Here is a 27,836-nt window from a genome sequence, read left to right as displayed (position 1 = left end):
CACAGTACCTCGTTCACAACTCCCAACAATACTGTGAGGCAGGAGGGTAGTACGATGTCCCTCTGAAGGGAGAGGAGGGTGTGACTTACCCAAAGTGACAGAGTTAGTAAATAGTGTAGATACAGAGTTAGTAAATAAGTCTTTGCTTCCCCAGTGCAGGCTCTTTATCATCACAATGCATTGTCTACCAGTTTATGGAAGAAAGAAAGGAAAGAAGGAAGGAATGAAAGAAAGGAGGGAAGGAAGAATGAAGAGAGGGAAGGAGGAGGGAAGGACAGGAAGAAGAGGAGATTATTGGAATTGACCCTGCTTCTCCCACCTCCTTCCCCACACCGGAGATGGCGGCGGCTCTCCACCTGCAGCTTGGCTTGGCCAAGGCCGCGTGTACGCACCGGGTGGGTGGGCAGTGGGCAGAAGTGTCCGGAAAAGGAACGGACTCTCTCCTGAGCAGTGAGAACCCCATCAAGGGAGGCCATCGAGAAATCCTGGCGAGGGGCTAGACTGCATACCCTCTGAGGCCCCTCACAGCGCCAGTTCTAGGAACGATGACACTCTTTTTTACTTTTCCCTCCCACTGGGAGAAGACGGACTCATAGCCCAACAAAGAGGCTGGCCCTAAGTCCAAAATGGCTTAGCCCAGGAGACGCGGCCCTTGTTTCCGACCCACCCCCACCCCAGCTCCCCTGCACGCCCCCAGGGAGGGGGAAGGCCACAGGGAACTCACCTTTCTTCTCGAAGTCCACCTTCTCTTCGCCCGGCCGGCCCAGGCTGTCCAGGGTGTGGGCCACATGGGAGCCCAACTCGTCGTGCCGGGAGCCGTGGTTGGTGCGCCGCGGCGGCTCGTCGTCCTCGTCGTAGTCGTAGTCGTCCAGGATGGGGGTCTCGCGGATGGGCACGCCGATGACGGAGCTGTGCGCCTGCAGCCGGGAGGCGCGGAAGCTCTCGCGGGCCTGGGGCCCCAGCAGCACCGAGGGGATGTAGTGGATCTCGTGAGTGGCTTCCGTGCTGGCGCTCTTCTGGGGGATGCGGCGACGCTTCTGCCAGCGCCTCTGCGCATACAGGGCCACCGTGAACACAAGCAGGAGCAGCAAGAGCGCGATGAGGCCGCCCTGGAGGGGGAGGGAAGATAAAAGCCAATGATATTTGCTCCCTGGGCTAGGGTCCCAGGGGTCTTCTCTTGACAGTCACACTCAGCCCGGATCCCTGCGTTTGACAAGGCAAGAGCCTCGGGATCTATCAACTCTGACTTCGAAGTCAGACAGATATGGTTTCCAAACCTGGCTTTCCCACCCACAAACTGTGTGACCTTGGGCAAACGGCTTGACATCTCTGGGCCTCTCCTTTCACATGTAGAAGGATGGAATAAGAATCCCTGCCCTTCTTTCTTCACGAGAGGGCCATGAAGAGTAAATGAGATGATGGACTTAAGGAAACAGTCCAGACTGCTAAGCGCTGAGAAGAGCCACATGGCTGTGGGTCACACAATGAAGAGAGAAACCTGACATTGCCTCCCACCAGCTGTGTTACCCCAGGCAAGATACTCATGCTCTCTCTGCCACATTTCCTCATTTCTAGAGTAAATTCCCTGAGAGCTCAAGACACAAGATAGCTTCTCTTCTATCCTGCTGCAAATATTAGACATTAATGAATCGAACATAATTTCTGCACAGTCTGTGTTTTCTTCATTATCAGAAACTCCAGTCTTTTATTCATGGCATCCTAGCGAAGGACCTGGGACAAGGTAGGTACTTAATAAATATTTCTTGAATGAGTGAATGAAAAAGGCACCTTTCCAAGGTTACCTTAATGAGGAATTTAGGTGAACTGGAGTTTATCTTTTAATAAATCCAACTTATAAATATTTTATTGTGTCTGCCTACTTAAGAATAACTGTTTGTTATGTGAAATAGGCTAAAGGGTTTATAAACAATCTTACATGATTCATGAAATCTAGTCTGTGAGTTGCCTGAGGGTAGGGGCTACTTGGCCAAGCACGTGTGCATTCCCCACAGCATTTGGCAAAGGCTTGAGCTGAAAGGTTGCCTCCTCGTGGTCCCCTCCATATTCGCTCTGTGCTCAGAAACATCTCCGATGAACAAATGCAGGCCCCTGCTGTGTAATCCCTGAAGGTGGGAAGGGCCTGCTTTGCTTCGCTTCCTGTAGTGCTTCACCTTCGGGAAACTGGAAGCCTCGCTGCCGGGTCCCTGCTGTGTAATCCCTGAAGGGGCACCCTCTGTGCAGAATGAATAGCACTGAGAGTCAGAGAAACCAAGTGACTTGGAAACTCAGATGGTTAGAAGCAGAGCAAGCCCTGAGCCTGGCTTTTTACTTGTCTGTGTTGTTTCTGTTTTTGGTTTTTTTTGTTGTTGCTATAATGCCTGTCTTCTTTCTACTACACCTGTGTGTTGATTACTTTTCTTTGACTATATTCTCTCTAAAGGCAAGGATAATTTCTGATGAAAATTATTTGTATAGCATCGAGCGAAGCAGACAGATGTATACCCTAAATCCAGCATCTTGGTGGGGGAAAGGGGGCTGGGGAAATGACTGCTGCTAAAGATACCTGTTTAGTTCAAGAAGAACCACATTAACTAAAATGGCTCAGCTTTCCTCCTGAATACACTGATGCTGGAAAACTACCATGTTCTGATTGCAAGGTTGTCAGCTCACTAACCTGGAACACATCACCTCCACCCAGGGAGCTGGGGTGAGCTCTGAAGGTGCCAGGGATGGCTGAGAAAACTGGAGCCAGGGCCAGAGCCCAGCTTTGACTTTGGCAGTAAGCTACTGTGGGGTCCCCGAGAAGGTTTTTCTGGATGTCAGAAGTTAAAAAACAAGCCCACAAACCAAACAGAGCTACAGCTGTGTGCATTTATGTATAGATATATGCATGTATATACTCTATAAATATATTTAAAACATGCATATGTGTAGGTATAATTGTTTGTTGTCTAAGCCCTAGAACAGCAATAGATCCTTTTTCCCTCCACAGAGCATAATCTGTGGTTTTAAATCATTTCTGACACGGTATTACTTTTATTGTTTATTTATTTATTTATGCATCAGAAATAAGAAAGGAAGGAGACAGAGGGAGGTAATGAAGAAAGATGAGAGGAAAGAGAAGAGGACAGGAGAGGGGAGAAAGAGGAAAGGGAAAGGAAGAACACTGTCATTTAACAAACACAGCAGCAGGCCCTCTCTCTGCCCCTTTTTCTCAATGCTGTTTTATTTAATCTTCAAAACAATCCTAAGTGATAGGAATTATAATTACTGTTCTATAAAGGAGGGAAAGGTAGCTCAGAGAAGTTAAGTAGCATGCTTGAAGTCACATAGTCAGGACTTAATCCTGGGTATAAAGTACCAGGAACTGATAGAGACATGATTTAACCCCTCTTCATTCCACAAGTATTGATTATTCCATAATAGTATAACCATTCTCACTAACCAAAGGAAGGGAAAGAGAAAGGGGGACAGGGATGTTCATGGCACAGGAAGACAAGGAATCCATTATTTTCAAATTCAGGATGAAATGAACCCCTCTTCAAACTACATCTTCAGAAACACCTTTAATTCTGGTCCATTTTTGCACTTGGGGAAATTTCCTTGTCTGACTTAACTCTCTATTTGATAACCTTCATTCTCTGCAAAGGTCTGGTCTTGCCTGGTTCCTGAGCCTTTCAGCCCCTGACAATCTCTGTCAACCCAATTATGTTGGTTTGACCTCATGGTCAGATCCCAGATCCAGTGCTGGCCTGAAAAAGATGAGGTCTTACAATTCCATCCACCTGCAACCACTGCCCCTCTCTGCCCCCACCATCTCTCAACAAGCCTTCCCGTATAGCCTGCAGTCCTGGATTGCACTGATTTGCCCATAAATCCACACTGGAAGCTCTTAGAAGGTGGGGAGCACCATTCTTTGCAGCCAGAGTCTTCCAGGAGTATCTGGCATAGTAGCTAAGAGCTGGTGTCAAAACAAACTGATTTTAGTTCAGGGATCACTACTTAGAGGCTGTGTGACCTTGACCAGGTCACTTTACCTTTCAGAACCTCAGTTTTCTCATTGGTTAAATAAGGGTAATATGCACAGTGTCACCTAATCAGTGACATGACATGAAGGCTAAACATGATGCCTGTAAAATGCTTACAACAGTGTGAGGCACAGGGTAACTGCTCACAAATTGTTAGCTGTTATTGTTGTCAATAGCATTCAGCAACTGCACATTAAATGTTGAATAGCTGAATAAAAGAAAGAATGAATGAATGACTTGGCCTTCTGCTCCTAAAAGCCTATTCTGCAAAACTTGTTTTGGTCCCTAAATACTTCTCAATCAGGACAAGACACTTTATATATGCTTTATCCTATTTGCCTTTACAGCCGTGCATGTTAGGCATCATTGTCCCATGTTAAGTAAGGAAACTGAGGAAGAGACAGGAGCTGTACCCAAGGTTGGGTTGCTGTGATTCAGACTGATTTCAACATGACTTCAAAGCCATGCTTGGGATAGGGAAGCAACATCAAAATCCTAATTAGCTCTTCCCCATTCTCCTTTCTACCTCATCAAAATTACCTAGGTAATTCCAGGTTCAGATTTCTCAGCATAAGGAAACATCCAGAAAGAGGTGGCAGAGGGAACCAACACTGCTTTGTCAGAGTATGAGGGTCCTTTTAGCTCAACAATCCACTGAATGCATGGTCCCCAGCTTTACCATCTGATATGAGCCAGGCCAGTGGCTCTGGCCCTCCTGTTGGGGCACAGGCTCCCTGTCCTCACTCCCAAACCTGCCCTGAACTCAGCTCACATCAGCCTTTTTTGAACCCCTGACCACGCATGTAGCTTCTGTAGCAGATCATTGTATTATTATCAGAACTTGACCAAAGGAGAGTCCTAGCATCAGAGGCTTGTGCCACGAACGTACAGAAACAGAGTGACAAACTGGGCTCCTGGAGGGCCTCAGCAGGCCTCACCCAAGAATATTAGAAGCCTGTGCAATGTCACAAGCACCTCTCTTACCAGCCTATCCTTCCCAGACCCTAAAAACCTAGTGAAGTATGGGAAATTGGATACAATCTCAGGGCATGCAGGAAAAAGGCTCTGGATTCAAGTTTAGTCACTCCATGGCCTTGGGCTGCCCACAGCCCCTTTGGAGCCTCAGTTGATTCATCTGTAAATTGGACTTAGCAATACACTGAATAGTGTAGCCCATGGCTAGTGGTACTGTCTGAGGAGTCAGGTATACTTTGGATACATCTCATGCTGCCATATATAAGGTAGGTGACCTTGAGCAAAGGAAATAATGTGCCTGAAGCACAATTTTCTCACCCATAAAATTTCATCAGAACTCCTTATTGAGGCAGGTCAGATATAAGTTAATGGATGTAGAGTGTTTAGCTCAGTGCCTGGTACATGGTAAACTCGTGACACAGGAAAACTATTGTTGAAGCCCACAGGGCTGTTGTGCAAATCAAATTTGGAAATGCATGTGGCATCCTTATGTCTTAGTTTGCCAGAGATGCCATGACAAATACCACATGGGTTAACACTAAGAATCTTATTGTCTCACAGTTTTGGAAGCTAGAAGTCCAAGGTCAAAGCATAGGTAAGGCCAGGTTTTCTCCCCAAGTCTACAGCATGTTGGTGCTGGCTTGCTCCAATCCTTGGAAATCATTGATTTGCATCTCTGCCTCCCACTGCATACCACTTGGTGATGACTCTTTCCTTGTGAGCTCTTCCCATTCCTGCTGACCTCTGGCTTCTTCCTGTAGCTTTCTCTCTTTCTACAGCTTTTAAGAACATGGATTAAGACCCACCCCGATTCAATATAGCCATACCTCAAATAATAACAACATCTGCAAAAGGGGCTATTTGCAAATGGGTTCAAAGCCACAGGTTTCCACATTAGAATTTGAATATGTCTTTTGTGGGGGGAAAGGTTTCAATTCCCAACACATTACCTACTCAAGCATGCCGTGCACCAGGAAAGAAGTGCAAGAGAACGATGTGCTCCTCCCTGACCTTGTGGGAGATTCCACTCAAAGAAAGCAGATGAGTAACTCAGAATCAAGAAGAAACCACATTCTGGGTTGGGCCCAGGCTGCTTCACTGGCCTTTACGACAGGATATACTTCCACTTCTTTATAAGCTTCCTTCACCAACAACAAGCAAACAGAGAGGCAGGAGAAATCAATCAGGAGGTGATCAGGGCCAGAGCATCCAGCCACTGAGTATCCACACAAAGCAAAAACACAAAACCAGGCGGGAGAAAAAGCTGCAGGGCAAGAGGGGAACTGAGGAGGAAGAGACGTAGGGGTGAAGGCTGTGAATTTTTAGAAAGCAAGTTAAGTCAAGGCCAAGGCTCAAGGGGTGGCACCTGAGGACCTATTGGCCTCAGATATAACCAGATGCCAAATCTGATTTGGGTTGTGTTTACTGTAGGGCAGCCCAAGACAAAGGAGGTTGGAGAAGTGGCAGTGAGTTCCAGAAATAAAAATTCCAGTCTATTAGTTAGGGGCTTGTTTCTGCTAGATTGCAAGCAGCACAGGTTTGAAGGCAATCAGTTTTACCTTCTTCTATGAATCTAAGACTCTCACTAAGCTCTCAGGCAGGAACTGGGGAAGAGATGACAAAGAGAATAAGTATCCCAATACCTCTGGAACCTTCCCTACTAGAAATCTCTCTAGAGTAGGAACAGCTCACTCCTCTTCATCTCCCACTGACAGTGGATCTCAGATTCTCTAGTGGAGCCAGAAAAGGGTAAGTGATAGAAAGGGGAAGCCAGGTATCTGGGGCACATAGGCCAGCATGTGAATTTGGCTTTTGTGCTTGCTGCTGGTTGGGACAAGCAGGATATGATACTATACTCCTTGGGCCCCAGTGGGCCGACCTTTAAAATGGGTCTGAGAGTTCTTACACAATAAAAGTTCTGGGTGAAAAAGTCTGGCACAAAAGCAGTCAACCACCACTGGCCACATTCCATCAGCCTCCCTGTCCTTCTTCCCAAAACCAAGTCCTTTTACTCCCTTTGCTGGCAGTGGCTCCCCAGGGCACTCAGAATTATGTCCAGACTCCCTAGCCTGGCATCCACAGCCTTTCATGACTGAGTCCCTGCTTCCTCCTCTGGCCTCAGGCCCCCACAAGCCCACATCATAGCCTGTCCTAAAGTCACACTGAATGGTTAGTGTTCCCCCAAACTGTGATGCTCCCTCTTCACTGGCTGCTCCCTCAGCCATGAGCACCATCTCCCTAACTCCTCTAGTAGGGTAAATAGTATCCTCCACAAGTCATGTGCACCTGGAACTTTGGAATGTAAACTTCTTTGCAAATAGGATCTTTTTAGATATAATTTGTTAAAATGAGGTCCTACTGGATTAGGATGGATACTAAATCCAATGACTTGTATCCTTATAAGAAGAGGAGAGGACACATGGAAACACAAAAAGATTAGTCCATGTGAAGAGAGAAACAGAGATAGGAGTGATGCAAACATAAGCCATGGAACACCAAAGATGGTCAGCAACACCAGAAGCATGGAAGTTCAGAGCCTCCAGAAGACACCAACCCTGCCACCACCTTGATTTCAGTCATCTGGTTTTCCTTAACTGCAAGAGAATAAATTTTTGTTGTTTGAAGGCACCCAGCTTGTGGTCATTTGTTACGGCAACCCTAGAAACTTAATCCCTTTCACAGGCTCTTGTCTACTCGCCCCATCACCTCAGTTGGGAGACCACTTGTTCAGAGAGCCTCTTTGCCTCTTTGAGTCCCCAGGGTTATCACTTTTCCTACAATGTTGCTGCAGTCTCACTGCCAGTTAACCTCTTTTTCATGCAAGGTCCTGAGCTCACTAAGCACATGGCCCTGATTCACACTCCTTCCTGTTTACCCAGACTAAGACACAGTGCTTGGCCCAGAGAAGGGGCTAATAGCCAGAAGCCTCAAATCTTGAACAGCTTGCCAGAGGAATGCAAATCTTAAAGTCTTAACGTTAGCTCTGACCCCAATATCTACAGGACTCATGATCAAACCTTCAAGTGACTCCTCTTAGTTGTTCTACCTTTATCTTCATGCTAGTTATTTCAATTGGTTTGCTTATATACACAATATCCAAAGCTGAAAAAAAAATACACAGGTCAAAAAACAACACCTCTACACCACGCCACTGGGAAAGCTCCCGAAAAGTCAAACTTAGAACATCATTCAGCCTGGCCTCATTTTAATCTATTTTCCTTGTTAAAATATAGAGGCACAGGAGAAGGAGCCAGAGAAAGGAAAGAAAGGGACAATGTGAGAAATGCTTTATTTGACAATGTGTCATTCGGAAACTGATTATTTCTGTCTCCAGCCTTTTTAATATTCCCCCACAATGGCCAAGCCGCAAGGGGATTTGGTATTCTAAGACTGGATTTATAATACTCTGTTCAGCAGTGATAAGAACATGGGCCTTTAATCCTCAGAGCTGTGAACATGCATATTCTCCCAAATAATGCCATTCTCTTCTGCCGTTTGCTTCTGGTCACTGCCAGCCTGCCCCATGATGGCTGGGTATTGGTGATGTCTACTTGGTATTCACTGAGTGATGGAGGTAATAGGAAAAGGGACTGGGATTCCAAGTTCCCTAACGACTTTCCTTTTGGGCTCCAGTCTGTGTTTAAGCTAGAAGGACTTTTAGAAAATGGTCCAAACCCTTAGTGTTACAGATAAAGAAACTGAGGTTCAGACAGTGTAAGTGACTTGATTGTGGCCACCGAACATCCTAAAATGAGATTAGAGGCAGAATGTGCAGCCTATTCCATCCAAAGCTGCTAAAAATCATGCAAATCCTGACCTACAACCTTTCTTCTCTCTCCATCCTACTGCTTTCCTACTGTCCAGTCTACTTGCCTTCATTCACGATAATTTTAACTTTATTCTTCCTCCACCACTATCCTCCATGCATCCTCCTTCCTACCATCTCATCTTCCCACCCATGTCTGAGTCAATGGAGAAGGGAAAGAGACCCTTTCACCACTGACTAAACTGGGGAGCCTTACAGTTTGCAGTTAAGGTTCTTCACACTCGGATCTCCACCTTTGTCTAAAATGCGTGCTTTGGGCTTCCATGCCGAGCCAACCCTAACAAGTGCCTATTACACAGCACTCATGGCATTAAGTATCCAACCACTTTGAATCTCACTATTGCCCCTGACTGTCCTGAGATTCATTACCTCTACCTAGAACCTGTCCTCTTTCTTATTTCCCACTCTGACATCTGCATGTTCAAATACCACCCAGACTTCACTGCTAACTCCAATGTAACCTCCTACCTCAACTGCTCTGGATTCTCCCATCTCCAACAAAGAATTTCTTTCCTCTGAACTCCGACAGCACTTCATCTTACCCTCACTGAAGGAGTCTTAGTACTTTCTACCTTGTATTGAAGTTACTGATATTCATTTCTTAGCTTTCTTATTCGATAGATTATTATACCTACTGCCCAGATGAAAAACGGAAGATCAGGGGAAAAACTTCCTTGAGGCTGCACAACTAGGAGCAAATATATGGGATAAGGTCTCCCAAATGGAGAAGTTTCCAGTAAACTGCAGGGCCGCTCCCTCACGCACTGGGCATCTCCTCTAGTGCTTGAGGGAGCAGCTATGGAATAAGACAGCATAGGTTAAAACCAGATTGCAAAGCTCATGTCTACTCTTCAGGCTCTGAGGATGTAGAGAGGTTTGCATTGTTTGTTAATTTGTTTGTTTTCAATTAGTAAGGTGGCAAAATCACCCATTAACCTAGGAAAGATCACACTGGATGGAAACCTGGAAACAGGAAGACCATTCAGGTAGCTGTTACTACCCTAGGGTAGCAATTCCCAACTGTGGGCAGTTCTGTCCCCTGAGAGACATTTGGCAATAATTGGTTGTCACAACAGGGGTAAATGTCATGCTAGCATCTAATGGGTAGAGGCCAGGAAAACTATAAACATCTTACAAAATACAGGACAGCTCTGTACAACAAAGAATTATCCAGACCAAAATGTCAATATTACAGAGACTTGGAAACAATGGGGAAGATATAAGACATATACAACCGCATACCCAGACTTGGTATTTTGTTGGCATGGAAAAGGAAAGAAGAAGAAAATGCCAACAGCGACACTGAAGTTGGGATTCTGTCACTGGATTAGAGGTCAAAATATGTATGTATTTATTTTTCCTGAATAAGATCCCCGAAGATTGCTTCAAGATCTCAGCACATAATCAAATAAAGAGATATGTTTTCATGTGTATACAATTAGGAGAACATAAATGCACACCAACATATATAGATTTGTATATATGTGTGTGTGTGTGTGTATATATATATATACACACACATATATTCACATGCACACATATATTCAGATATATTTACATCTGTATAAATATACTCACACCTAACTTATATGTCTATAGTTACCTATAATTATCTCTGCCTCTAGACAGATACAGAGTGACCTATTTAAAGGGATCCCATTATAGAAAATGAAACTTTAAAAAATTCTGAACAAACCATCTACCTATCATGTAGACACTCTCCCTACCCCCACCCCCAAGATTATGCCAAGGGAATAAAGTAAAAATGCAGTTGTTCTTTGGAACAATTTCACGCTTCCCCATGCCCTAACCCTAGCTTATCAGATCTTCACATCAGCCTGGGAGATCATTCAGAATACTACAGAAATTTATCAATGAACACTGGACACCAGCAATACCACTGAGTCAGAAAGACATGAGTTTGAGACATGGCCATAGTGTCATGGTATCTTTCAGCTCTGTGTCTTTCTATAAGTCACTTGAGTTTCCTCAGTCTCATCCTTTGTAAATTGGTTATTAACATCTAACCAGGATGTCTGGGGGGGATTAAAGGAGATTGCATTGTATAACATACTTATCATCATGCCTGACAAGTAATAGGTCTCAGGAAATACTTGTATTCTTATTATTGATGCAAGGCTTTATTTCCTGAAAAATTAGATTTGAAACCATGGTAAAGCTACTGCTTCCCCTACACAATGGCATGAAATGTTCTCCATAGTTTCCCAACCCATTCCTATGTTCACCCCTGCTTTCCTCCTACAGATTCCAAGTCGTATGCTATTGACGAGGGCCCTCACTGTCTTTTGGGGTGAGTGAGATTAGATCATTTCTAAGAGTTATTCCAGCTCCAACATTTTAGGATATTAGAAAGGCACAGGTTAAATCACCTGCATTTTTGTCCGGATGAAATACAAATGCGTATACTCTTATGACATCCTGCCTGGTATCACAGTTACAGAAGCACGTACTCAATCAGTTAACTGTCCTGTGTCCCTCTCACCATTTCACGCCTCTGTGCTTTCACTCACGCTGATCCCTCTGCCTGAAACGTTCTTCCCCCACTTCGTTTTCAAGCCCTTCAACCCCTAGTTCTTGGGTCACGGGTTCCCAACTACCCTTCTCTGGCTGGGTTAAGAGCCCACCTCTCAGGCCCCGTGAGGACTTACGATCCCCTCTGCCAGAGCACACAGCAAGCAGCATTGCAGCTTGACCACCTTCCACCACCCCAAGTGCCTCCTTAAGTGGATCCTTAATAATCATTGCTCCCAAAAGCTAGCCCAGGGTCATACCATTATGTGTTTATCACATTTCTACACTGAAAAAAGTGAAGGCAAGGACAGTGTTTTATGTATTTCTGAATGAATTTGAATGGTACATGGCACAGAGTTGTGCCATGTACCATGAACAATTCCTTGTTCAAAGGAATGAATGAATGGATCTAATGACTGACTCCATTATCAATACCTCTTTGAAGGTAGGTTTCTGAAACCTGCATCTATGTGGCAATTCTACATGAGCATGAGAGAGGGTTAAAGGTAATCCACAGGAACCATTTAGCACAAATCAGGACACCACTCTGTATCATCAAGCTCCCTCTCAAGCTCCATCTCAAATCTTGCAGTGAAAGATGGATGAATGGAGGAAATAGGCAAAAGCATCTCTAAGAGGACTGATTTTCTTCCTGTTCTTTGAGTCATGAACCTGATGGCCTGGGAGGAACCTTGCACTCATTCGCTGATTTATTCAGTCACCAGGTTAAGGAAATGCCTAGAATCAGACAGACCCAAGCTTAAATTCTTACTCTGCCATTCACCAGTGGTATGACCTAGGAAAGTTTTCTGTGACACCAAGTTTTCACAACTCTAAAATGGGAATAATATCACTTCCCAAAAATGAGCAGTTGTGAGGATTAAATAAGATGAATGAAAAATATAGACCTTCATATACACAAAACTTTCAATACACATTAAAAGTTGTATTGGCCTAATTGTTACTACTATTACTGTTATGCCCTGGCCCTGTGCCAAACCTTCTGCAAGGCATCAGGAACATGCAAATATGCCCTCAAAGAACACCTGGTCAGAATGGGGAAATAGATGAGTATACCAATAATTACTGTAACATATAGTTCTTTAAGCTCTGTGCTAGAGGGAAACATAGTAAGGAACAAAGAATGTTTCATAACTTCCAGGTTCCGAAATATAGAAATGGGAATAAAAAGCATTTTCTTGCAATTCCAACTATATTCAGGTCCCACAGTAGCAGAGAGCTGTCTCAATCAACCCATTGTATACTCACATCCAAAACTTAATGGAAAGACTGGATAAAACAGCATAGTGCATTAGCAGTGGAGATTCTAGAGCTGATGGCCTTGTTTTTGACTCCTGCTCAAAGTTGTGAGGCCTTGAGTAGGTCGCTGCAGTTTTCTAAGCCTCAGGTTTCTCATCTGAAAATTGGGGATAGCACTATTCAATGAATAAGGTTACTGTAGAATTAAATGGGTAGATGCACAAAAGGAACTCAGCTGAATGTCCAGAATAGCATTAGTGCTCAATGGTTTAAACAATTCTAACAGATGAGAAACACACTGAGAAAGAAATCAGAAAACATAAATCCTAGCCCTGTCTCTGCCCTCATCTAACAGATGATAAAATTGAACTTCCAGGAGTTGACTTCACCCCAGGATGCAAAGCACATTAGTGTCAGGACACACAACTGGTTCCAGAATCCAAAGCCCTGCAATGAGCTGCCATAATGACCTTGGAATTCTTGGTCACTTGGAAAAGTCGGAGGTATGTGGAGCTCGCGGCCTTTCGGCAGTGAAGAGATTCCTAATACTATGGTTACCTTGAAAAACTGCACCAACAAAAGAACCTTTGGAGGTGGGAAGAAGTGCTAAGACTCCATGGGAAGCTAGAGGGAACTGAGACCTGGAGCCTAGGTGATACTTAATGCACACACAGTAATCTTTCAAACTGGCAGGGAGTCTGAAGTGAGTAGGCAGCACAAAAGTTAGCCTAATGCTGGCTTCTTGAGAAATCTTGGTGAGGAAAAGAAAAACAGTGCAGAGGAGAGAGAGGTAATGCTGGTTTCTGAGGAAGACTCATGCTCATCAGTAAAGACCTCCCTTTTTACTCCCTTTTCCTTTTTCCCCATTGCAGGATCTCTATCCCCTTTCCTTGTTTTCACTTACTTTTTTTTTTTAAAGCATTTACCTCTCCTTGTCATTATATTATACTTAAACGTGTTAACTTTGTTTACAGCTCAAATAGAATAGGAGTTTCCCTGAGTCAGACCTTAGTTTTGTCCATTGTTGTTTCTACAGTGCTGAGGATGGCACTTTGTGCTTTTTCAGTCCTTAATAAATATTTTTGGATGGATGCATGGATCCATGGATGGATGGATGGATGCATGGATGGATGGATAAGTGAGTGGATGGACAAATGTCTCTCCAAACAGCCTAGTAGTCCTAAAGGGCAAGCATTGGTTCTGAATCTTCTGAGTCCTTGGTATGGAACCCAGGGCTTGAAGCCTGGAAGGTAGTCAGTGAATAAGAGAAAGCCTTGCTGTTAGTCTCCAAATAGGGCTTAGAGAGGGTGTGCCAGTTTTAAACTACTATGTATACCAGAAAAACCATGTCCTTTAATCCTGATTAAATTTTGCAGGGTGGAAGCCCTTTTGATTAGATTATTTCCACAGACACGTAGTGCTCCCAGCTGTGGGCATGACCTTTGGATGAGATTATCTCCACAAAGATGTGGCACACCCAATTATGGGTGTGGCCTTTTTGTTAGATGGAGATGTGACTCATCCATTCAGGGTGGGTCTTGATTAGTTTACTGGAGTCCATTAAAAGAGAAAACATTTTGGAGAAAGCTCAGAGCAGATGCAGACACTTGGAGAACAGTTGCTTCAGAGCTGACAGAGACATGGATGTTTGGAGACAAGAGAGAGCAGATGCCTAGATGTGGGCAAAGCCCAGCAGATGTCACCATGTGCCTTCCCAGGAGATGCTAAGCAAGCCAGAACCAAGAGCTGTGTCCCGGAGAAGCTAAGTAAAGGCTCAGAGACACTTGGAGAGGAAGCCACAGGTAACAGAAGGTGAAAACAAAGGAGACCAGGAGCAAGGGACCAGCAGATCCATCCACGTGCCTCCCCAGCTGAAAAAGGCACTGCAGACCCATCACCCTTCTTGAGCCAAGGCATCATTTACTGGATGCCTTAGTTTGGACATCTTTATAGCCTTAGAATTGTGAATTTGCAACTTAATAAATTCCCTTTTTAAAAGCCATTCCATTTCTGATATGTTGCATTTTGGCACCTTTAACAAACTAATACAGAGGGGATGCTGGTTATTGGGGTCATTAGCAAGTGTTTGGCTACTTTCATCTACTAATTTGGGACAAAGGGGAAAAGATCTGAATTCCAAGCTCATTTGTTTGTTTGTAAATTCTCAGGAGGAACTGAGCAAGAGAGTAAAGAAGTGAGGGGACCCAGGCCCAACTATCTATATACCTTCCAAAGAAAAATTGATAGCTATCTTTCTATTCCTATATCTGATGAAAATGATAGAACTTGAAGTGAAAGGAAAAGGGACAACCATGATGTAGCTGAAAGAGCACTGGGTTTGGATTCAAATCCTGCTTTGGCACATACTAACTGTGCAGCCTTGGGTCAGCCACTTTGCCTTTCTGAGCCTCAGTTTCCTCAATTTTAAAATGATCATGATCATTTTCTCTTTGTGTGATGACCCCGCTGAAAATTATATTTATAAAAGAACTTTATACATTGCAAAAGTGGTTTACACATATAAGGGCTTAGTAAAATAAAAAGTTAAAGAGAAGGAAGAAACCAAACACCAACAGTAGCTTGGGCAGAGAATAAATGGAACCACAAAAAGCAAAGCTGTAAATCCAGAAGCTTTCCAATACTTCTGATGCCTTTCTTCATCTATCCATCAAGCTTCTTCAAAACCTATTACAACTCACACACTACGGGCCTTTTGAGACATAGTTTTAGTGCCATTTCCCAGCATGAGTGATGGAGCTGCCAATTGTCTAGAAGGCATGTTGTGACGGACTGGGGACCTCCCCTATTGCACCTGTTCAGCCAACACCAGAAAAGTCAGTTGCTAGGTGCAGAGAGTCGGGCACAAGATGCCAATCAGTGAAACTGTGGAAGAGAGTTGCCTCCACGGGAAGCTGGTTCACTGAATGACAGGAACAGAAAGCAAAAGCTGGTTTGTATCTGGGTTGTTCCCACCAGGCTGACCCTTTCCTCCTCACCTTCCTGCTTCATATCTCCTGAGATTTTAAAAACAGAATTCAGTATTTCCTCAGTACCCCATGTTACCTACCACTTTATTCTTAATAACCCTCTGAACTCAAGAGACTCCCTCCACTGTTGCCAAGATGTCAAGCCACTGGGTACAGGCCCCAGGGAAAGCTAGTCAGTGATTCTTTCTTTCTTGGTTCAGGGAACATCCTAAATGTAATACTAATACTCCCCTGCCCCAATGATACAAGTAGAGAATACCTCAAAATCTGTCTCCTGAGACCTTGCTGTCACACACCAGGCTGCCAGATCACATTCTCAAGGCTGTTTTCCAGGTCCTACTCATTTGCCCTTCCCTACAATTCTGCATCTATATCCTTTCAAGGTCCACCCTGGGTCCAGCTCCAGCTGGGTTTCCAAGACTGGACAGTGTCCCTAGCTCAAGCCCAGGGTGAAGCCCAAGATCCAGCCTATCTAAGTATAGAGAAATCACTGGTAGCTCCCCAAAACCAGCTATCCAGGAAGACAACTCATCTGTAAGTTGTCCCCGAGGACCACATGAATTTGGGGAGGGGGGGTACACTATTCAATCCATTACACTGGAGAAGGATATTTGAGTCCATGATTGAGAGCCAAGATTTTCTACAATATTCACAGCAGGTGAATCAAGGAGGTTTACCAGAAAAGAAAAGGACAAAGAGAAGATGGAAGTAAAACTATTTCCCATACCTGTGTGACTATGTTGAAGCAGTGGCTGCAAACACTGCATGCATTGTGTAAAGGTGGAATCAGAACCAATGGGGAGAAATTCCAGGGAGACAGCTTCAGACAAGCAAACACCCCATTCCTGTCAAAGCAAACTTAATTCATCGTTTAAGACATGGTTCAGGTGTTTGCTTCTTCATACTCAGCTGCAGCTGATCATCCCCTGTTCCACAGCCCCCAGTATGGTTCTTGCCTGATCAGAAAATCACCTGGACTTGCTCATTAAGAAAACTTGTTTCTGGGCCTTACCCAGCCCTACACAATCATATCTCCAGAGAACCTTATCATCAGGAAGGTTTAGGTATTCAAATCCCATCTCTCAGGGTTTGTAAATAGGCACGTCAGTTCTTTCTCCGTGCCTCTATTTCTCCACCTTTGAAGCAATGCTAATGGTACTGCCCACTCAAGGATCAAATGAGCCAGTGCACCCAGCAGAGTGACTAAAACAATGAAAATTCTTTGTCATAGAGAGCTATGATTATCAAGAGCATAATCATCTATAATGGCCCTTATTCCACTTTTCAGCATACACTTACTTACAGATCTGTCTTCCTATTTGTTTCTTATTTATACATGCCGAATTTAGCTTTGTGGTTAAAGATTGGCCTCTGAATTACCTGACAGGTAAGTTTGGAATAAAGAATTGGACGTGTATCATTCTGACCAGTGCCCCTCCAGAGGTAGCTTTCTACTCTGCTCCACCACCCCCTTCAATTTTACAGGGATTGTGCCCCATGTGGGAAGGGACCAGGATCTCAGCACCTACCCGGTGAGGAGAGGTGCCCATTTTTGCCAATGCCTGTACTTGCTCCTCCAGGACATTCTGGTTGTTTCAAGATGTACAAGTTTCTGCAGGAACAAAGAACCCAGGCTAGCTGTTCAGGAATGAGCCAAGGCCTCTCTCCAATGTGGCTGTGTGACATGGGCATTGAATCCGGCCCCTCATCTGTAACTTAGACAGTTCCTGGACTCTACTGGACCTTATCCTTCCAGCCTTTCCAGATGAGAGAGAAATTCTGACTGTGTTCGCTATGTGCCCTCCACTTGAGAGAGAAACCCTGAACTTCATCGGCCTTCTTGAACCAAGGTGTCTTTCCCTGGATGCCTTAGATTGGACATTTATATAGATTTGTTTTAATTGGGACATTTCCTCAGCCTTGGAACTGTAAACTTGCAACTGATTAAATTCCCCTTTTTAAAAGCCATTCTGTTTCTGGTATGTTGCATTCCAGCAGCTAGCAAACTAGAACACTAGTCCATAGAAAGTTTTCTATAAATTGTTCTATTATTATTATATTCACCAGAAACCCCATTGCCTTTCTTTCCTTTGTAGAGAACTGTTATTTTTCTCTTTCTTTCTCTCTGAAAGCTTTTACATTTCTGACTTTTATCAAAACAATTCTGAAATTTCACCACAAAGCAACTAAGTGTGGATTTTTTTTCCTTTTTGTTCCTCATTCATCATGCTTGGGACTTGGTAGAATGTTTCAAACTGAGCTCCTGCTCAGGGAAACATTCAGGCATTATTCTCTTCCTCCCGTGACTGGTGCCTGGTTTCTGGAACTTCCCCCTTTACTGTCCGCAAGCCTGCTTCCTGCAGACTGACTGGGGTCTCAGGTTCCCTGGGTCTCAGTGGCCAGCGTCTCTGGACCTAGGCTGTGTGTGCAGTCCTTTGGACAGGCAGAGAGCAAGCTGGGTGTGGAACTCCTGGAGAAATCAGGACAGATTGCTATTTGGAGAGGAGGCTCTGCCTCCAATTTCTCCAGACAGGACCCGGCCCTCCATCGGGAAAAGTGCTGGAGCTAACCCAGTATCAGGTCCTCCGTGGAAGCTAGGAACTTGGAACTTAATCTTTTTAATGAGATCTTGGGCAAGTCATTCAAACTGCCATAGCCTCTTTTTCCTCATCAATAAAATGTCAACAATAATTTACCTTACCTGATGCCCAGGGTGGCTGGGAGAATCAAATGAGATAATGCATGTAAAAAGGCTTTGAAAATTATTATGTGCATTTTATCTGTGAGCATATGCATGCGTGTGTATGTGTGTGTGTGTGAGTCCCGTAGGCAAGGATGGATTGTGTTTGGTTGGGAGGGTGAGGCGACTATCTCAGCAGAGATGAGACAGATGTGCTTGATGCTCAGACTGCAGCACCATGTCTCCTGCCTCTACTCTTTCTCCTCCATTCCTCTCCAGCTAATCCCCCCTGAGCTAATCCTCCCTGAGCAGCTAATCTCCCCTTCAGCAGACCACGGATTTCAGAACGTGCTGAACAGATGCTCAATGGGGACCAAAGGGAAACCAGGTGGAGGTAGAGACATTCTTCACTCTAAACTAAAACCCCAACTTTCCAAATGTCAGAAATGGAGGGGAGCTTGGAGATGCTAAGGTAAGTCAGTGTTATCATTGTCATTACTGCTTTTGAACACTATTTGGTTGTTTTTTTTATTTTAAGAAAATCTTAATTGCAAACTCGTTGTGGAATAAAACCATAAAAATAAAGTGCTGTTCTAGTTCAAGTAGAGTTTGGGGATATGAAATCTCTAGTGCTCCATGGAGCAGATTAGAAAAAACAGCACTCTTTCACTCTGCAAATGGGAACATCAAAGCTGAGAGAGGACAAAGGCATTCTCTGAGTCGATACCCTGTTAGTGGAAGAGTCGGGACTAGAACCTGGCTTGCTTGCTCCTAATCAAGGGTTGTTTCCATGATCAGACAACAAGCAAGAAAGCCATTTAGAAAATATCCACATAACAGTGATTTTAACAGTGTTAGTTAAATCACTGGTATTTACAGCTTTGCAGTGTATCAGAAAGGTAAAGAAATAGGAAATTCCATTTTCTAAGCCCATATTACATGCCATGCATTGGCACTAACATATTAAATACATCATCTAGTGAAATAAATCCAAACTGTGACTTTTGGACTTTTCTAGGGCACACTAGGATTATGTGCCCTAGAAAAGTCAGGTTTAATCCTGATCCAATCTTGGAGCGACCTTTTCTTTTAAACCCTATTAGTGCTATATTTTGATAACTTGATTAGATTATCTCTGCAGAGCTGTGATTCCACCCATTCCAGGTGAGTCTGGATTTAGTTTTTCTGGAATCCTTTAAAAGAGGAAGATTTTGGAGAGAGGAGATCCATCAGAATGATGAGCGAGCCACTAGAATCACAGAGCCCACGCAGCCAGAGACCTTTGGAGATGAAGAAGGAAAATGCCTTCGGGGAGCTTCATGAAGTGTAAGGCCTGGAGAGAAAGCCAGCAGACATCACAATGTTCCCCATTTTGCTTTCCAGTTGAGAGAGAAACCGTGAACTTCATCGGCCTTTCTCGAGTGAAGGCAACCTCTTATTGGTACCTTAATTTGGACATTTTTATAGACTTGCTTAAATTGGACATTCTCTCGGCCTAGGAACTGTAAACTTGAACTTAATAAATTCCCCTTTTAAAAAGCTATTCGACTGCTGGCATATTTCATTCTGGCAGCTAGCAAACTAGAACACCCATTTTGCAGATAATAAAATACAAAGAGGTTAAGCAATTCGCTCCAGGATACAAAAAAATCTGTAGCAGTCCCATTATTAGAATCCAGACATGTAAGACTTGGTATAAATTCTGAGAAGGGCCTTCCTAGCCTCCAAAATAAACTTCACCCATCTAAAAGTGAATTACTGTAACTACTAATAAACAGCAATAAGCCAGCTGCATGTGCACAGCACTCATTTTGAAAAGCCCTCCCCCTGAATCAGTACATCTTTTGAGAACCTCTGCACTACAGGGCTGGGACTAGAGTGAGGCAAGTGAGGCACTTGCCTTGGAGACACCCCCAAAACCCTCATAATCATGAAAAATAATATCAAAACTTTAAATAAAGGTAGTACCTGACTTTGCACTTGTACTTTATCCTGACCCTTATCTTGGCTTCAGTGGGGCCTATTTCTACTTGCATTTTGATTTTTAAAGATATTGCATTAAAATATTAGTAATCTTGATTCCTGAGTTTTTTTGGTGCCCCTCAAATTTTGTGTCTGAGATCTAGTGAGGCACTCACTCCTTCATCCTCGCCCTGGCCCCACAGTCCGCAGGCCTTTGAACTTGGAAGAAAAAGTACTTTTGTACTGATTTTACAGATGAGGAAAATGGGTTTCAGAGATGTTAACATTTTCCAGGACACTAAAGGCAAGCATCTCTGACTCCAGGTCTTAAGCTCCACTTAGTCCAGCTGTGGGCTTCCCAGCCCTGGGATTTCAGGAATGCACGTGTGATGGAAGTGGGGATAGAGGCTAAATCCCATGATAGACATGAGGCTATGGAGATCAGAGAAGCTGAATGAATTGTCCAAGGACCCAAGGCTACTGCCATTTCTGGCAGAGCTCAGAAATAAACTCAACTCTGACTGGACCCCACATCCATGCTCCCTTCCATGATTACCAACATGTGAGGATTATAACATTCCTAAATCACAGGCAGAAACACTGAGGTGATGAGGACCCATGGAAATTTAGGGTTCTGAACTGGTGGTAACCAAGCTCTCTGTCCAATACCACCCTGATTAAATCACAAAGGCGGCATGCATACAACCTGGGGCTCAAGTTGGCACTGGGTGGGAAGAGGAAAAACGTCAGGCTGTAGGATGATCAGAAACTTGTCCAAAAAAAAAAGCATGAGCAAAGGAGAGGGGATGTGGGATCCTGGGGCTGGCCCTGACATGGGATTCTCTCCCTGTACTGAGTTATAAGCTCCATGAGGGCAGGTGTGTCATCTGCTCTGTTCAGTGATACTTATTTCCAATACCTGAAATAGTGTTTGGCACATGGAAGGTGCTCAATAATGGACGGATGGATGGATGGATGAATGGACAGATGGAACATTTTAAGAGTTAGTAGAGTGGCATAACCACAAGCCCCTGAATCTGCCTCCCAGCTCTGCCAACAACCCCACACAAGTGACAGCCTCTCTTTGCCTTGTTTCCTCATCTGTAAAATGAACACAATAATAGAAAGTGTGCGAGTAAGATGAGTTCATATATGTCAAGTCCTTGGTACAGTGTCCAGTACCTAGTAAAGGCTACATGGTGTTACGTATCACTAGGCAGAAGGGCAATAAGGAAAGTCCGTTCAGAAATGTATACATATTAGAGATAGCTGCTCTCTTCGTTTTTGCGTCTGACATTGGTCCAGACAGGATTGCTGGCCTCAGATTACAAAACTCAGAGCAAGACCTGGCACCCCGGAGGGAAGAGAATACCACTTGTCTGGCACCTTCTATGTGCCAGTCTCTGCCCTGCCCTACTCACTCTGCATATATTACTTCATTTAATCCTTACAAAAAGCTTGTGAAGTAGGTGCTAATATTATCACCTTTTCACAGATAAGAACATTGAGCCTCAGAGATTAGGTAACTTGCTCAAGGCTGTTAAGAGGAAGAAGTGCTGGTGAATGAACCCTCTGAGGACCACCTTCCCACTGCTGTGTCATGCTGCCTCCCACCTCGCTCTACCCCTCTGTGGGCCCATGAGCTCATCAGGAAGGGGTGAGTGGAGAGGAGATGCTGGTGCAGGGCACCTCCTCCCTCCAACAAGCAGGTGGCTGATCTACTTAGGCTAGGCCTACCCCTGGGACAGAACCGTGCTCTCCAAGAATCCCCGGCCAGTGGCCATGGCTGCAGGAAGAGGCTCAGGTGAAGTTATATAATAAAACCCCACTGTCCCACACAGCTTCAATTACAACCAGATCTGCAGAAGGTGGGGAGAAGGTATTTTCATAAAAATGCTCCCAACCCTGGCTGGTAGACCTTGGAATGTGGGAAAGAAGGGGTGAGGCACACCCATGGAGGTCTAGGAGTCCCTGGGCTCTGGGCAGAGGCCCTACTGGTTCCCTGGTACTTACCCTTAGTCCCTTGTCCCAGCCATGTGTGTCTGTGACCACAGGGAAGGGGCTAAGTTCCCTCTCAAGGCACTCACCTGAGGGACAGAGGGATGTCAGGGGCACAGGTGAGAGAGACAGTTTAAACCCATGTCTGCCTGACACTGGGAGGCTGCCATAGTGAGTGGCATTGGTCAAATACTTTCTTCTCTTAGAGCCTCAGTTTCCCCATCTAAAAGGGGGGATTGTACCCAAATTTCCTCCCACTGAACTTCCTACAAGTCTACAAATTGGTGAGCCAATGTCCAGCACGTCTGGCCCGGGCCCAGGTCCTGGCAGCATCTCGCCAACATTGCCCTTCTCAGTTGGTCCTTATGCCCTGAACAAGCACCTGCTGTGGCAGGGAACCCACTGCTTCTTGGCAGCATGGCAGTCTGGAAGAAATTGTGGATGACTCTTTCACTGACTCACTGTGTGGCCTAAGAGTGAATTCTCTTCTCCAAGTCTCTGTTTAATCATAAGAGAAATAATGATGCCGTTGCCCATTTCTGAGGATTGTTATAAAAATTAAAGAGCTAATGTGTGGAGATCCTGATACCCGGTAGCAACTCAAAAAAACACTGGCTGTTATTCTCCAAGTGGCTGGCCTGCCACCATCCCAAGTAGAGGCAAACAAAATGTTAAAAGAAGAAAATAAGATACATTATTCACATTGCAGACCTTAAACTTGCTCCATCTTTCCTAGCTGTCTGATGCCCCACAAAGCTCAAGGATCAACCAAACAAAGATGTCTTCTGCCTAGATCCATATATGCATTGTTTTACCAATGTGGAAATTGAGGCCCAAGGAGTTCATCTGCCTCAGGTCACCCAGCAAAGCAGCAGGAGACCCTGATTCTTGAATGCCAGCCTGTCATATCTCCACTTTGGCAAGGGAGAGGTTCTGCCACCCTTCTTTTGATATCATGACTTCACTGGCAAAAGGCAGCCCTGGGTCCCTCCAATCAATCCAGCCTTTTTTTCCTCAGCATCTCCTAAAAGCCAGGCACTGGGCTGAGCACCTGAAGCACAGAAATGAACCAGAAGTGGTCCATCTTCCCAGGTGGTTATGTTAGGGGAGGGGCAGCAGAGCTGCTGGTGAAATTCATCCACATGTATCTGTTATACAATCCTCCCTCCCTCCTTTGTTCCCTCTCTCTCCGTAAAGGGCGCAGAGAACCAGACAGATGCTGGTAACATCTGCGCCACTGTTGGGGCAGCAAGTGGCTCTGGGATGCTGCTGGAGAAAAGGAGCTGTTAGGAATAATAATAAAGAGCTAACATTTGCACAGTGCTTTCTCCTGTTTCAAGAGACATCCTCATCCCACCACACCCCCATACATTAGCTCAGGTGATGCAGACAGCAGCTTTCTGGAAGCCGAGTAGAAATATTTCCCTTTCTTAGAAAACAAAGCTGAGGTTCAGAGAAGTTTAGCTATTGCCCTAGATCACAGAGCTAATAGGGGAAGCTAAGTCCTTAAAAGAAAGTTCCATGATTCCAGGACTAGTTTTCCCATGTGCCAGGCTCAGGCATGAGCTGTAAGTGAATCCAAAAACAAATGCAACCATTATCTCTACATTTAGAGAAAATATTTGGCATATGCTTACTAAATATCAGAGTATCACGTGGTTTATAAACTTACTTCATTTAATTCTCTCGATACTGTAAGATAAGTTTGATTTTCATCCTCTATGGATGCAGAAGTCAAGTCTCAGAGAGGTCAATTAATCCACCTGTGGTCACCATGGCAACTGAGATGGGCCACTGGTGAAGCGAGAAGCCAAGGGCCCGGGTATAGATTGTTGTGACACACTTTTACTTGCCCTGCCTCCCCCCTAAAACTGTGTAGCACTCTTGGTAAATGGTAGAGCCTGTATGGGGATCATGTCTGGAATTCCAAAGCCAGTCGCCTTTGGGTGTGACTATATGTGATGGTGGAAGGGCTTTGAGAAGCCTTCAAGGAGGAGGCACTGAGCCTCAAAAAGTAGAATTCCTCCTGGTAGAAAAGAGAATTAGAGGTTAAAGAAATACCCTTGATGTCCCTGGAAACTGAGGGCGTATGGCTGGGGCAAAGTGATGGAGGGGGAGAGGAGAAAGAGATGAGAAGCCAGAGAGTGGAGGGCTAAGAGACTAAGCAATGAGAATAATTAAGTGTAGTTATTATAAATTCAGATCAGACCTTGGAGCACCCCTTAGATAAAACCTTCTTACAGACTTGTCCTTCAGTGCATACCTTTCCTATCTGTATATACCTCTCTCCAGCTCTGATAAGAATCCTTGGAGGAGTTTCTTGGGCTTATCTACTGCAATCCCCAATTTGAGGCCAAGAGAAACAAAGGGACTTGACCAGGTCCACATGGCACAACAAGGATTTAACATGGGAACCAACACAGGCTTTTTGCCTGCAGGGCAGATGTTCTTTCCAGCACTCACCATATTCTCTTGGCCCTCATTTTCTGCTTTTAGCGTAAAGCTCATCTCCTCTTCCTGACGGCTTGAGTCCTGGACACAATTCTCCTTTCCACCTGAGCTTTTCTGGGCTTCCCCTTTGTCCATCAAAAAAAGAGTCACTCCAGATGAGAAAGAGAAAAGGACAATTCTCTCTACGCCAGCTGCCCTGTCCAAGCCTAAGGCCTCAACACCAGTGGAACCATCAGCCCTGATAAGAACTGAGTCAAACAAACCAAACTCCACTAAGGTGAATTTGTCCTTTTGATGCTTTTCAGAATTGACACACTAGCTCCTCAGAGTCTGTATGGTTCATAATGTCTCTCTAATGGATTAGTTTGAGTTCCATTTCAGCCAGAGCTGTACTCCTACAAGTTGGAAGTATTTTTTTTAAGGATCTACCTGGTCTCACCTGGAGGTCATTTTGACATTTGGATCACTGCAAGCAATGAGCATCTTGTGAAGCTGAAGTATGGGGACCAAATGCAAATTCCTACAGAGAACATAAATACGTAAGTAAGCAGAGTGCAACAAAAGGTCAATAGGGAGTGGTGGGGACTGTGGCAAACTAGAGCACATGTGCTCTTTCTAAAGGGGTATCAGCTACTCAGGTCTGGCCAATTGTTGTCTTCTAGAAATGTGGACCCATTGTAGGCAAATGATGCAATGTTTACGAAAAAGAAAATAATCTGTGATTTCATATGAAATGTGACTTTTTCTTTCTTTGTAAACTGGGTGGTCAAACTGTTGATCAAACAATACATATCCCTAGATATGGTTATTTCCCACTCCTCCCTCCCTTTATAACCTTTGTTCCATAGGGTCCATCTAGGTTCATCTAACTTGGAGCTAACTTTGACATTTGCATTACTATAAATCCTCCTAGCGAGTGTTTCCCATTTGGAATGGTTCCACTGGATTTAGGCAGCATCCTCCTAAGCATTCCTATAGATTGCTGGACTGAAAACTGGCAAGTTTCCACCTGGAGGCTATAACCTATAAATTTATCTCAAACATCCATTCCTTTTACACTCTACTGTTGGGCATAATTGAGTTTTTCCCTGTGCCAAATGAGCTTGGGAGTCCTCAGTATTCAGTGGAGGAAAGTCTGAAGGGTTCTGGAAAAGCAAGACTAACATGGAAACACAACAGGGATGTATGGGCGTGTCAATATCTTAACAGTGTTATCGCCTCTTGTTAGAAGAAAAAATCCACAAGTAACGTTATTAAGTCATCCTCTAGTCAGAAGTGCTTTATGGTACTCCGCTTAGCTGTCTACATGCAGGTGGCCTGGAGACATGGCTGAGGGCCTAGTAGCTGGGAGTTGATTCTGAAGAGGAGGTGGTGAGGGGGCCGAGGATGATGGAAGGTGATGTTTGGGCAGGACTATGTGAGGAGACATCCGTAAGGGGGTTGATCAACACATATCATGTGGTCTCTATAGGTGCCTGGAATCAGCCAAGTAAGCTGAGCTGCCGAGAGCAAAAGCTGATTTGGGGAAACTTAGCTCTTGTGTATCCCCCGCGTGTGCCTCTGTAGAGGCAGGACACCAACTCCAGGGTAGCAGTCTGCTTATTTATTCATTCATTCAGTAAGCATTGGGTGGATTATCACCATCACCATCACCATCATCAGTGTCATGCATTCAGTCTACTGTGTGGTTTCAGGCACTTTGCAAAGATAACACCCTTCAATTTTTACTAGAAATATGAAAGGGAAAAATTGCTATTCTCTTGTACTAATAAAGAAACTGAGGCTCAGCCAGAAGGTCATGGGATGTGGCCAAGGTTACTTATCTAATAAGGGGCAGAGCTGGGGTGTGAAGTTACACTGTCTGATTCCCTAGCTCATGGTTTTCTCACTACCCAACTCCTACCTTCATCAAAGTATAATGCTTTGTTTTCTGATAGAAAGCAATTCTTCGATTCTCACAACTGAAAGCAGATCTAATTATCTTTATTTTACAGAAAGGAGATTGAGTCTAAGACAGGTTAAGGACTTGCCAGAGGCCACACAGAGAATAAGTGGGTCTCAAGCATTGGTCTTTCCATTCCAAGGCCAGAACGCTTTAAAATAGAATATAATACCCACCTTTTTGGCTCCTTTAATGATAATGACAACCATTAATAATCCTAGAAGTTATCAATTATTGATGCCTTCCTATGTGCCAGAAGCCCTGCTAAGCACTTTAATAGAATTTACTCATTTAATCTTCAACCATCCTATGAAGTAAGCGTGACTATTTTCATAATAAAGAAACTGGGGCTCAAAAAAATTAAACAATGCTTGCCCAAGCTACACAGGTACTAAACAGCAAAGCCAGTAATTATACCACGGTTTACTTGACTTGCATTCTTAACCCCAATCCTTAAACTATCGTGTGCAAGGAAGGCCTCGTGAGGGATAACAAAGCTGAATCAGGCCTACATACTCTAGCAAAGATTCCAAAGTGCCTCCCCAATATGCATTCTTCCTTTCTTCCTTCGCATCAGGCCCTGATTTTTTTTGAATTGGCATATCCTTAGCTGACAACAGCATCTCAGTCATTTCACTAAGTTCCAGCCAGTAAGATATAAACAAAAATGGTGTGAGGGACTTCTGGAGAAAGTCCTTAAAGGGAGCTGCTTCACCTAGAAGGTATGCCTCATTTCATCCTTTCTTTTTTTTTCCTTCCTGTTGGTTGAGAATCAAACATGATGGCCAGCTTGCCTGCAGCCATCTTGGGCCATGAGAATACATACCGCACATTACAACTGTAGGAAAGAAAGAAGGAGAGGGGAGGGGATGGGTGGGAAGGGGAGGGGAGGGAAGGGGGGCGGTGGGGAGGGCAAGGAAAGCTGGGTCCCTGAAGACACTGTAAAGCCCCTCCACCAGCCCTGGCTTTCCTATTATTGCACATTTTTATTATATGAAAGAAAAATAAAACTTATCTTGTTTAAGGCACTACTATTTTGGCTTTTTCAATATGTGAAGTCAAACCCAATGTTAATTGAGGCAGATCTGCCCTCAAGCAGTTCACAGCTCTGTAGAGGAGATAGACACACAGCAAACAGGTAATAATGAGGCAAGGATAAGGTGGCTACAGCCACGAACAAAGGTGAGAAGGGGGC

At 44.4% G+C, this 27,836-nt stretch overlaps 1 protein-coding gene across 2 annotated transcripts in view; it reads right to left on the bottom strand.

The window, feature by feature from the left end:
- ASTN2 (astrotactin 2) overlaps positions 1-27,836 on the bottom strand; it is a 903,825-nt gene that overhangs the window by 724,249 nt on the left and 151,740 nt on the right. For both annotated transcript variants that reach the window (XM_077143577.1, XM_077143583.1), the window contains exon 3: positions 725-1,109. In XM_077143577.1, coding sequence (XP_076999692.1) covers positions 725-1,109 — 385 coding nt within the window. The remainder of the gene's footprint in view (positions 1-724; positions 1,110-27,836) is intronic.

Source organism: Tamandua tetradactyla, chromosome 2, assembly GCF_023851605.1.
Source record: "Tamandua tetradactyla isolate mTamTet1 chromosome 2, mTamTet1.pri, whole genome shotgun sequence".
Lineage (NCBI taxonomy): Eukaryota > Metazoa > Chordata > Mammalia > Pilosa > Myrmecophagidae > Tamandua > Tamandua tetradactyla.
The sequence above is the reverse complement of the archived record's forward strand: the minus strand, read 5'-3'. Positions and strand labels throughout refer to the sequence as shown.